Here is a 12,371-nt window from a genome sequence, read left to right as displayed (position 1 = left end):
CCCCGCCCCCGGCCCCGCCCCCGGCCCCGCCCCGGCCCCGCCCCCGGCCCGCCCCCGGCCCCGCCCCCCGGCCCCCATCGGCGCTCGATTGGGCTCGGCTGCAGCGCTGGCAGGTCCTTCGGGTGCGGCCGCGGCCCAGCCCGGCCCGGCCCGGCCCGGGCGCAGCGGGGCTGCAGGGGGTTGCACGGGTGGGGGGTTGCAGGAGCTGCAGGGGTTGCAGGAGCTGCAGGGGCTGCAGCGGTTGCAGGGGCCGGCGGTCCGGCAGGGCCATGGGCCTGGGGGCCAGCGCGGAGCGGCCCGAGGGCGGCGCAGAGGGCTTCCATCTGCACGGGGTGAGTGACGCCCTACCCCCCCTGCCCTTCCTTCCCCCGCCCCGCCTCCGCCAGGCCTACGGGGCTGCAGCAGGAGCGCCCCAAGTTAATAATAATAATGTCGGTATTTGTTAAGCGCTTACTATGGGCAAGTCACCTCACTTCTCTGGGCCTCAGTTCCCTCATCTGTAAAATGGGGAATCAGACTGTGAGTCCCATGTGGGGCAGAGACTGTGCCCATCTTGATTAGCTTGTATCTATCCCAGTGCTTGGCACAAAGTGAGCACTTAACAAATACTGTAATTACTATTACGATGATGATCGATGGATCAATCTCCTGGAGGCCCCTCCCCCCAGAGCCCTTAATAATGTTGGTATTTGTTTAGCGCTTACTATGTGCAGAGCACTGTTCTGAGCGCTGGGGTAGACGCAGGGGAATCAGGTTGTCCCACGCGGGGCGCACAGTCTTCAGCAGCGTGGCTCAGTGGAAAGGAGCCCGGGCTTGGGAGTAAGAGGTCATGGGTTCGAAGCCCGGCTCTGTCACTTGTCAGCTGTGTGACTGTGGGCAAGTCACTTAACATCTCTGTGCCTCAGTTACCTCATCTGTAAAATGGGGATGAACTGTGAGCCTCACGTGGGACAACCTGAGCGCTTAACAAATACCAACATTATTGAGAAGCAGCGTGGCTCAGTGGAAAGAGCGCGGGCTTTGGAGTCAGGGTTCATGAGTTCGAATCCCAGCTCTGCCACTTGTCAGCTGTGTGACTGTGGGCAAGTCACTTAACTTCTCTGTGCCTCAGTTCCCTCATCTGTAAAATGGGGATTAAGACTGTGAGCCCCACGTGGGACAACCTGATTCCCCTATGTCTACCCCAGCGCTTAGAACAGTGCTCGGCACATAGTAAGCGCTTAACAAATACCAACATCATTATTATTATTATTATTATTATCCCCATTTTACAGATGTGCCTGAACCGAGGCACAGAGAAGGGAAGTGACTTGCCCATAGTCACACAGCTGACAAGAGGCCAAGCCGGGATTCGAACCCATGACCTCCGACTCCAAAGCCCAGGCTCTTTCCACTGAGCCACGCTGCCTTTCCCTAGGCCCAGGTAGCACGGCGTCCTCCCCACTGTTTACCCACCTGTGTTTACCCGGGGACGTGGCTCTGGCCCGGCTGGGAGAGGCACCTGGGGGACGGCAGCTGTCACCCCTAAACGTAGGTCCAGCGTCCCTTCCTGCCTCCCTGAGTGGGGCCCCGGAATTTGGGGCCCGGGGCTTCATCACAAGTCCACCCCAGTGGTCTGTGTGTGGGCTGTGGACTCTGGACGTGGGATTACAGGAGGAGATCTGCTTTATTGCGGGCAGCGAACGTGTCTGCCAACTCTGTTGTATTGTGCTCTCTCGAAGCTTAGTATCGGGCTCTGCACACAGTGAATGCTCAATCAATAGTATTGATGATGATGATGATTCCCCCCAGAAGTTCCCAAATCCCTGTGGGAGGTAGACAGATGGTGTAGATCTCTCCTAACGGGTAGGGATCATGTCTTCTGACTTTTGTATTAATAATAATTGTGGTATTTAGCACTTAATAATAATAATAATAATGTTGGTATTTGTTAAGCGCTTACTATGTGCAGAGCACTGTTCTAAGCGCTGGGGTAAACACAGGGGAATCAGGTTGTCCCACGTGGGGCTCACAGTCTTAATCCCCATTTTACAGATGAGGGAACTGAGGCACAGAGAAGTTAAGTGACTTGCCCACAGTCATACAGCTGACAAGTGGCAGAGCTGGGATTCGACCTCATGAGCCCTGACTCCAAAGCCCGTGCTCTTTCCACCGCGCCACGCTGTGCTAAGCTCTCTGGTAGATAAAATACGGTCAGATCAGTCACAGTCCCTGTCCAACATGAGGCCGCCTCACAGCCTAAGGTAGAGAGAGAGAGAGAGCACACAAATATTTAATCTCCATTTTATGAAAGAGAAATCTGAGGCACACAGAAATTAAGTGTTTTTTTCCCAAGATCACCCTAGCAGGCATGGGGCAGAGCCGTGCGTTTTGTTGAGAAGCAGCGTGACCTAGGGAAAAGAGTACAGGCTTGAGAGTCCAAGGACCTGGGTTCTAATACTGACTCTGCCAATTGCTTGCTGTGTGACCTTGGACAAGACACTTCTCTGTGCCTCAGTAACCTCATCTGTAAAACGGGATTACATTTTCATCTCTCCAGTTTAAACATTGAGCCTCATGTTCAATCTCATAAACTTTTATCTACCCTAGTGCTTAGAACTGTGCATGACGCATATGGCGCGCTTAACAAATACCATAAAATTATTTCCAGAAAACAACAGTCCTGTGCTCTTTTCTCTGGGCTCCTCTGCGAGTCCTCATCAGCACTTAGTACAGGGTTCTGTACACTATCAATTTATCAATCAATGTTATTTATTGAGCACTTACTATGTGCAGAGCACTGTACTAATTGCTTGGGAGAGTGCAATACAATGGATTTGGTAGTCGTGATCACTGGCCTTGAGGAGCTTGCGATCTGGTGGGAAAATAAAAAGAAATCAATAATATATAGCTAACTGTTTAGGGTGGCTAGTGGGATGGCATTATCAGGAAGGTGGAGTTTAATTGGGAAACTTAGTGTGTTCAAAACAGAACTCTTCATTTTCCCACCCAAACCCTGTCCTCCCCTGCCTTTCCCATTACTGTATCCAGCACCACCCTCCTCCTTTTCTCACAAGTTCATAACCTTGGCATTAGCCTAAACTCATGTCTCTCAGTCAACCCACATATTCAGTCTGTCACCAAATCCTGTCAGTTCAACCTTCACAGAGCTAAAATCCACCCTTTCCTCTTCATCCAAATAGCCATTATGCTGACCCAAGCACTTATTATCACTCCATTTTTTTTATGGTATTTGCTAAGCGCTTACTATGTTGCCAGGCACTATACTAAGCACTGACTCCAGCTTAGTACATCAGCTTGGCATCAGCCTCCTCACTGTCCTCCTCCCTGCCTCCAGTCTCTCCCAACTCCAGTCCAAACTCCTCGCTGCTGCCTTGATCATTTTTCCAAAAAAAACCCACCCACTCAGTTCATGTTTACCCACTTTGCTAGAACCATCCACCTCCACGTCAGAAATTCCTTACCATCAACCTTCAAGCACTCAGTCACTTTGTCGCCTCCTGTCTTACTTTCCTGATTTCCTACTACAACCCAGCCTGCACACTTTGCTCCTCCAGGGCCACCCTACTCCCTATCTTGCTGCCGACCCCTTGCCCACGTCCTGCCTCTGATCTGGAATTCCCTTTCCCTTCATACCCAACAGACCTCCCCTCTCCCCACCTTCAAAGCCCTCCTAAAACCCCATCTCCCCCAAGGGGCTTTCTCTGACAAAGCCCTTATTTCCCCTACTCCCTCTCCATTTTTCTTCACCCATGAACTTGAATTTGTACCGTTTATTCACCCCACTCTCGGCCCCGTAGCATTTATGTGCAAATCCAGACTTTATTTTAATGTCTGACTGTAAGCTCCTAGTGGGGAGAGAACATATCCATCAACTTTACGTTATATTCTCCCAAGTGCTTAGTAAAATGAACTGCTCCCAATAGGTGCTTATTAAATACGATTGATTGATTGGTTGAATTAAAGCCCTCCTGGAAGAAGAGGGCTCTGTAGATGAGGAGAGCTGTGGTCTGGTGGATTTGAAGGGGGAGGGACTTCCAGGCCACAGGGAGGGTGTGAGGCAGAAGGCAACTGAGAGAGATGGGAAAGAGGCACAGTGTGCTGCCGAGCTTGGGAGGATTGGAGAGGGCGAGCATGGGTGGAGGGGAAGAAGAGAGTGGAGAAATAGAAGAACTGATGGAGCACCCATAAACCGATGGTCAGGAATTTCTGATTGATGTAGAGAGGAGTGGGAAACCATTGGAGGGCTTGTGGACAGGAGAGTTGTTTAAAATGGTATTTTAGGCAGACGATCCAGGCAGTAGCATGGAGAAGTGGTGTGTTGCTAGTGGCTGGGATGTGGGGCTTGGGGAAAGGGTGTGGTCTGGGGAAGGGGGTGACCGTCTATGCTCTGTGGCTAATGGTAGAGGGTAATATCTAGGCAGGGAGTATGGCCCGGGCAGGGATCCGTCGCTGAGTTTTGCTGTCATGCCGCAGGTTCAGGAGAACTCTCCAGCACAGCAGGCCGGCTTGGAGCCCTTCTTTGACTTTATCCTCACAATCGGCCATGCCAGGCTGGTAAGCACAGGGGCAAGACCTCTGGAAGTGGATGGGGCCACCCTGAGAGGTGTCTACGCCATCCTGGGGGGAGGGCAGGCTGTGTGCTCAATTGGCTAGGGCAGGGGTTGCTCTACAGAGGGGACTTAAAGTAACTGTGCCCCGGGAGACATTTCCCTGTTAGGAATCGGGGAGAGGTTGGGGGGCGGAGGGACGGACCTTGCAGAGCTGGTTGGCATTTCAGTGCTTTTTCCCGAGGTTGGGCTTTTGTGGGAAGAAGCTCCAAAGGAAATGGGAGCAGTGTGACTGAGTCTTTGGGCTATATGTATGAGTGTGTACGTGTGTGTTTACATGCCTGCGTGTGCTGGTCAAGAGTGGTAACCCCCCACTCTGTTCTCCCCTGCTCCCCATCCCGCTCCACTCTCTCTTGCCAGAACAAGGAGAATGCCACCCTGAAAGACCTGCTGAAGGCCAATGTGGAGAAGCCGGTGAAGCTGGAGGTTTATAACATGAAGACGATGAAGGTGCGGGAGGTGGAGGTGGTTCCCAGCAACATGTGGGGAGGCCAGGGCCTGCTGGGGGCCAGCGTCCGCTTCTGCAGCTTCCGGGGAGCCAGCGAGCACGTATGGCATGTGTTGGTGAGATCCTGCCCTGGGCCCACCCCTGTGCCCCCTTGCCCCTGCTCTGAATCCACCTGCACCCAGCCCCCCCCACCTCGCCTCTGTGTCCACTTCCCCCGATCCCCCACCCCAAACTAGGCTCCCTCACCCCAGGTCCATCTCTGTGCCTACTGGCACGTCCAGGCCCTTTCCATTCCTGCCCAGCCCCCTCCCCATGTTTGCCCTATTCCCATCCACCCCTCCCCCTTCCCTGGAGTATGGGGCCATTGGCCTGCAAAAGGGCGTGTGCCCGGCCTGAGTCTGCTGGGATTCCCTCCCTTCCCTCCCCCATCTCCCCCTGTCCCCAGGATGTGGAGCCCTCGTCCCCAGCCGCCCTGGCTGGCCTACAGCCGTACACGGACTACGTGGTGGGGTCTGACCAGATCCTTCAGGAGGTAATGAGTGGCAGCTTCTGCCGTACAACATGGGCCTAGGGTCTGTGGGGCAGGCCTAAGGTGTGTGGGGTGGGCTTGAGGTCCAAGGAGTGAGCCCATGATATGCAACTGGGGTGGGACTTCTCCTGTTTGCAGTCCAGTATGGCTGTGGCAGTGTCTGTTGAGGTTCTGGCCTGACTTGGGCACAACCCTCCTCTCTCCGGGTGAATCAGGAAGCCTGACAATCCACCTTCCATCTCCCCCATGCCCCCAGTGCAACCATCTCCGTAGGGGTCCTTAGAACTTCAGCTGCAAAGCCTCATCCTCAGGTCCCGAAGCTGAGGACAGCCGCTCCCCACCCCCCACTAACACCCCAGAGCTCCATCTTCCCCTTGGTCTTGGTTTGTCATGATGCGGGGACCGGGGCCGGGGTGTGTCCCTCATCCCTGCCCTGCCCAATGACCTCCTCCCCCCGCCCACGCCCCCCCAGTCGGAGGACTTCTTCTCCCTCATCGAGTCCCATGAGGGGAAGCCGCTGAAGCTGCTCGTTTACAACTGGGAGACTGATGCCTGCCGCGAGGTGCTGGTCACGCCCAACAGCGCTTGGGGAGGAGAGGGAAGGTAGTGATGAGGGGGTCCGGGGCTGGGAGAGGGTGGGTTTGGAAGATGCAGAAGCCAGGAAGGCTGACCAGGGGGTGGGGAGAGAGAAGAGGGCTGGGGGCACTCCACCGGCTGGGTCCACGGGGCAGGGGAGTTCTGCAGCCCCGCGGGCTGGTGCTCTTGCAGCCTAGGATGCGGCATCGGCTACGGCTACCTGCACAGAATACCCTCCCAGCCCGGCCACCAGAAGAGGAAACCAGGACCTGTCTCCTCTTCCCCTGTACTTCCCACCCCCACTCCTCCTTCATCTGGCCCCTTGGATGACCCTCTACTAACTCAGGCTCCCGATGGCTTCACGGAGGTAAGGAAGCATGCCAATATGGCCCCGGGGCCTTGAATACAGAGCATGACACCCCCCCAGACATTCTAACCTGAACCTCCAGATCTGGACCATCTCCACATTCTGAGCCATTCTAGGGTCAGACCCAGAAGCTGACGGTCTCTGGGCAGGCCCGGGATGGAGCCGGGGCAGTTCCGGGTAACTCCCTCTTACCATCCCTTACTACGGAGGATTCTAGGAGTCACTTGGGCTTCATCTCCCTGCATTGTGGGCAGGAGCATGGCTGTCTGTCCGTTGCTTCCTTTCTCCGTTTCAGTTTCCCCCCAATTTTCCCCCAAGTCTCAAGGCTCTCCCCCACATTCTCTCCTCCGCCTCTTCTCTCTTCCAGTGGCCCGAAGGTGCCCAATGACTTCCCCGTGTCGGCCCCCCTCCCAGTTGGGATATGGGAGCTGCGGGTGCCTGTGGCTGGCTCTCTGCCCCTGTTGGTTACAGGTCTCATTCTGTTGCAGGCTCCCCTGCAGGCGCCAAGCTCCCAGGCTGACCCTGCAGTCACCCAAGCCTCCCCTGCTGATGGTAGCATTTCGGACCTCCCTCCCAGCTTCGAGGCTGATGTTGGGGTCCTGGAGACCCTCCTCCAGCCTCCACCTCCCGTCCAGAGAGTGATGGACCCGGGTATGGACCTCTCTCTCCCACTTTTCCTCATGGGGGACTGACTGACTGACTGGCTAACCCAACCAGGAAATGTGGTGTCAAGGACGGAGAGGGGAGAGTCAGGAGTGGCAGGATGCCTGGGCCGGGTCACTAGGGGAGAGGCAGAGGGTTTGGACAGTCCATGCTGGGTTTCTAGGGGAGAGTCAGGAGCAGAAAGGGAAGAGTCAGGGGCTGTCAGATGGTCGGTGCTGGGTCATTGGGTAAAGTCAGTGATGTTGGATGGGGAGGCAGAAGAGTGGTACCAGGCTGTAACTCTAGTGCTCCGTACCTCCCCTCTGTGGGCTCAATCAATGGTACTAGCTAGGGATTTACTGTATGCAGAGCACTGTACTAAGCGCCTGAGAGAGTACACTACAACAGGGTTGGTAGATGACACCAAGAGAGCTGCATGGCCTAGTGGATAGCAGAACACTGTACTAAACGCCTGAGAGAGTACAATACTACAGAGTTGATAGATAAAACCAGAGGGGCAGCATGGCCTAGTGGATAGAACATTGGCCTGGGAGTCAGAAGGACCTGGGTTCTAATCCTGGCTTTGCCACTTGTTTGCCGTTTGACCTTGGACAAGTCACTTAACTTTTCTATGCCTCAGTTACCTCATCTATAAAATGCACATTAAGACGATGAGCCCCATGTGGGACATGGACTGCATCCAACCTGATTATTAGGTTTTATCAACCCCTGTACTTGGGGCAGTGCTTGACACATAATAAATTCTTAACAAATATAAAATAAAAAAAAACAACACATTAACTGTCCCCAGGGAACTCACATCCTAGAGAGGGAGTCAGAAATATTAGATAATAGTGATTGTGGTATTTGTTAAGCGCATATTATGTGCCAGGCACTGTATTAAGAGCTGGGGTAGATACAAGGTAATCAGGTTGGACACAGTCCCTGTCACACATAGGGCTCACAGTCTTAACCCCCATTTTACTGATGAGGTCACTGAGGCACAGAGAAGTGAAGTGACTTGCATAAGGTCACACAACAGACAAGTGACATCCAGGATTAGAACCCAGGTTCTTCTGACTCCCAGGCCCTTGTTCTATCCATTAGACCATGCTGCTTCCCTTTGTCTGACTCCTGTGGGGCTGAAGGTGGGAGAATATCAAGTGCTTAAAGGAGTTCAGATAGAAGTTCATGGGCAACACAGAAGGAGAGCAAGAAGGGAAAACGAGGGTTTAGTTAGGGAAGGTCTCTTGTAGACGTGATTTTAGGAGAGCTTTGAAGGTGGGGAGAGTGCTGGTCTGTTGGATATGAAGGGGGAGGGAGGATGTGGGAGAGGGGTTACCGGCGAGATAGATGATAAGGTACAGTGGGTATGTTGAGGTTAGAGGAACAAAGTGAGTGGGCTGGGTTGTAGTAGGAGATCAGTGAGATGAGTTATGAGGGGACGAGCTGATGAGCTTACGGCCAATGGTAAGGAGTTTCAGATGCGGAGGTGGTTGGGCAACCACTGGAAGTTCTTGAGGAGTGGGGAGATGTGGACCGAATTTTCTTTTTAGAAAAATGATCTGGAGAACAGACTCACCTATGGACTGGAGTGGGAAGAGACCAGAGGCAGGGAGGTCAGTGAGGAGGCAGATGCAGTAGTCAAGGAGAGATAGGATAAGTGGTGGGAGTCAGAAGTACCTGGATTCTAATTCCGGCTCTGCCCTTTGTCAGCAGTGACATGTTGGGCAAGTGACTAGACTTCTCTGTGCTTCAGTTCCCTCATCTGTAAAATGGGGACTAAGACTGTGGGACAGGGACGGTGTCTAACCTAATTAGCTTGTATCTACCCTAGCGCTTAGTACGGTGACTGGCACATAGTAAGCGCTCACCAGGTATCATAAAAAAAATCAGCCTGGTAGCAGTTCACACTTTCCCAGTCCCCTGTCGGCCCCCAGGACCGGCACCGGCCCCTCCTTGGGCTGGTCATTTCCCGAGGAAACGGCACTCAAGGGCTCAGAGGGCCTCCTGAGCCCCTCCTGGTGTCCCGCTGCCAGAGGCAGCCAGGTCGCCGACCCCACGGGGGTTCTGGCATCTGACTTCTGATTGGGTCTGGGTCTGTGGACTGAGGGCTGGTGCTGGGTCAGAAGTGGGTGGCAGGGCAGTGTTTCTTGGTGGGTGAGGGTTAGGGAATTGTGACTCAAGCTCTGTGCCAAGGGTCCGTGGCCAGGTAGCCATGACCACCGGCATTAGCTAGGTGTCAGCCAGCCCTGGCCGGTGTAAAGACTTTGCCGGAGCTGGCCGGGGCTTTGGCCTATGCTGTCCTTTGCCCTGATCCCCAGGTTTCTTGGATGTGCCTGTTTCTACCCTTGTGCCTTCTCCTGCTGCTTCCCTGCCGTATGCCGTCGCCCTGGCTGGGCCGGATGGAGACCAGAGGGAGACGGCTGTTCCTGACACTAGTACCGCACTTCCTGGTGAGAGGGGCTGGGCGCCCCAGGAGCCCCCTTGGTGGGGGACAGCTGTTGCACTGAGGGATAGGCCCATAGAGACCTCCAACCGCTGTGGCCTGCCATCCCAGCTCCTTGACCAGACCCAAGGGCAGAGAGAGGGTGGAGGTCAGGAGGCAGAGATATAGGAGCTGGGATTGTCTGAGCAGCAGGGAGTTGGGCTGGGGAGAAATGCATACCTACTGAGGGGCCCCTAGGGGCTTCAGCACCAACTCGGTCAAGTCCCTGACTCGATTTCCCCCTCCTCTGGTCAGTCACCTTGTCTGGCCAGCCCACTTCAGGTGAGACCCGATCAGGATGGCCTTCCCCGGCTGGGACAGGGTCCCTGGGGCTGAGAAGGGTGTCTCCAGTCTTGTCACTCAGTTCCTCCGCCTCTGTCTTCCAGATCCAGTCCAGGGTTTGTTCCTGGATGGGCCAGGGGCAGTGTCTCCCCCAGAGCAGTCGACTTTCACATTATCGCAGGATGCACCATCCTCCACGCCACCGCTGCTGGACGCGGGTCCTGGCTGTCTGTCTGCAGAGCACACTGAGGACTCGGACCTTTCTGGCCCGCTTGGGGCCTGTAGACAGATGGAAGGTCTGAATGCCGAGCCGGGGCAGGAATAGTCTCAGCCCCGCCGGCTGCCCCTGGCCCCTGGGCCACCTCCAGGAGAAATCCACATGCAGGCTCCTCTGCTCTTGTCTTCCTTGGCGGGGGGCGCTCCATCGGGTATGTTCCTAAGGCATAACTGGTTCCTGGACTGGGGTGCTGGCCATTTTCACCTGGCCCGGGCAGGGGAGAATGTAATACCTTCCCATGGTTCCGGGAAATGGACTGGGACGGCAGCAGCCGTGAGGGAGCCTGGCAGGGGAGCCAGGTCAGTGATGGTTCCTGGCCCCCTCCAGCTGGGTGCCAGGGCAGTTAATAAAGGTAGCGTGGAGCTGGAGTGTCGACAGATGCTCCAGCCATATCCCGATCTGGCCTCCCCTTCGTCGTCTTGGAGGCCCCGGGTGGGAGGGGGCTGGGTGGATCCCAAGCAGAGATCATAAGACCTGAGTGATGTGTTCAGAGTTGGGCCTCCCCACAGCACCCAGAAAGGACAGTCTTCTTTTTGTGAACCCTAGTTGTTGGAGAAGCAGCGTGGCTCAGTGGAAAGAGCACGGGCTTTGGAGTCAGGGCTCATGAGGTCGAATCCCAGCTCTGCCACTTGTTGGCTGTGTGACTGGGCAAGTCACTTAACTTCTCTGTGCCTCAGTTCCCTCATCTGTAAAATGGGGATTAAGACTGTGAGCCCCACGTGGGACAACCTGATTCCCCTATGTCTACCCCAGCGCTTAGAACAGTGCTCGGCACATAGCGCTTAACAAATACCAACATTATTAACATTATTATTGTCCTGGCCAGCCTGGGTCCTACTGGGGAGAGTGGACCATGTTCTCGTGGGGTTCATGGTTGCAGTTGCAGGCTGAGCAGTTTCTCGTGAAGGCTTAGGCCGGGGCAGCACAGTGGAGGGTGGGGAAAAATCTGGGGTCTGGGTCACTGTCAAGTTTTTGAGTGGCATGGAGGAAAGAAGTCAGACCCAAAGCCAGTCCCAGGTTCTTCTCATCATCATGTGTTGCCTGGTCTCCTCCTAAAGCAGTGGGCTGGGTGTGCACTGTATGCAGTGAGAACACCGCTGTGCTGTGCTCCTACTATGTGCAGAGGAATATGCCAGGTGCACTCTGAATAAAGCACCTTGCTGGGGGCACCCAGTGAGTGCAATGGGTAGTGCTCATCATGTGGGAGTGGAGATCTGGGCCCTCCCTGCCCTAGAGAAGATGCCGAATCCATGGAACGATACCCTCATGATTTGGTCTGGCATTTCATGATCACATTTATTACATGTCAGCCACTGGAGTAAGCACTGGGATAGGTGCAAGCTATTCAGGTTGGACACAGTCCAGGTCCTGTGTGGGGCTCACAGTCATAATCCCCATTTTACAGATGAGGTAACTGAGGTACAGAGAAGTGAGTTGCCCTGGGTCACAGCATATATGTGGCAGTGTGGGGATTAGAACCCAGATCCTTCGGTGACTCCAGTAATGTTTTCACTAGGCCTCACTGGTCCTCCGCTTCACACTGTTGTTCTTATACCTCTGGAAGGGGTGAAGGAAAAGCAGGGACTCCCACTGAACAGAGAAAATAGGCTCAGAGAGGGCATGTGACCTGTTGGGACTAGAACCTGTCTCCCCATCATCCTCTGAGACTCTTTCCATCTGGTCATGCAGCAGGAGAGACGCTATGATGGGAGTTGAGGGCACGGGGCTGGTGGCCCCCTGGGGATGGTGGGGGGAGTGTAGATAGGGGGCAGAGTGTACCCTGAAAGACAGTGGGGAAGCTGCAGTCCAAACACCCACCCACCCAGTGGGGGATCCCCAGTGGTAAAATTCCCTCCCCTCCCCCCACCTGCTGAATGTGCATGACCTCAGGCCCAGGGTGATGGCTGGATTAGTTCCCACCAGGTTTAGTGCCATGAGCAGGCCCCCCTAGTACCTGGAGTTCCATGTCAGTGCTGTGCTCGGCCTTGGACCCTCCCGAGTGGGTCCCCACTCAGTACTTCTGACCTCACCCTGCTTCCCTGGGTGGGTGGGCAGGCAGGGGAGAAACTGCAAGCTCCTAGTGTGGGCAATATCAAGTAGGTGGAATTCCAGGGTCATCAGGACAGCCCACCTCCACACAGCACAATCCATG

The 12,371-nt window shown here is 55.0% G+C and overlaps 1 protein-coding gene across 1 annotated transcript; it reads left to right on the top strand.

The window, feature by feature from the left end:
• Positions 1-200: 200 nt before the first annotated feature.
• Positions 201-10,617, top strand: GORASP1 (golgi reassembly stacking protein 1). Its single transcript, XM_029078364.1, has 9 exons — positions 201-332; positions 4,477-4,557; positions 4,971-5,174; positions 5,504-5,590; positions 6,060-6,190; positions 6,356-6,530; positions 7,019-7,181; positions 9,497-9,628; positions 10,047-10,617. The coding sequence occupies exons 1-9, from the start codon at positions 270-272 to the stop codon at positions 10,265-10,267; spliced, it is 1,257 nt and encodes a 418-aa protein (XP_028934197.1). The 5' UTR covers positions 201-269; the 3' UTR covers positions 10,268-10,617.
• The last annotated feature ends 1,754 nt before the right edge of the window (positions 10,618-12,371 follow it).

This window comes from Ornithorhynchus anatinus, chromosome 13 (genome assembly GCF_004115215.2).
Source record: "Ornithorhynchus anatinus isolate Pmale09 chromosome 13, mOrnAna1.pri.v4, whole genome shotgun sequence".
Taxonomy (NCBI): domain Eukaryota; kingdom Metazoa; phylum Chordata; class Mammalia; order Monotremata; family Ornithorhynchidae; genus Ornithorhynchus; species Ornithorhynchus anatinus.
The sequence above is the reverse complement of the archived record's forward strand: the minus strand, read 5'-3'. Positions and strand labels throughout refer to the sequence as shown.

Coding starts and splice junctions, on each gene's coding strand:
- GORASP1 (XM_029078364.1), top strand. CDS start 270: ATGGGCCTGGGGGCCAGCGCGGAGCGGCCCGAGGGCGGCGCAGAGGGC. Junction 4,558..4,970: donor CAATCGGCCATGCCAGGCTG/GTAAGCACAGGG, acceptor CTCTCTTGCCAG/AACAAGGAGAATGCCACCCT. Junction 6,191..6,355: donor GCTTGGGGAGGAGAGGGAAG/GTAGTGATGAGG, acceptor GTGCTCTTGCAG/CCTAGGATGCGGCATCGGCT.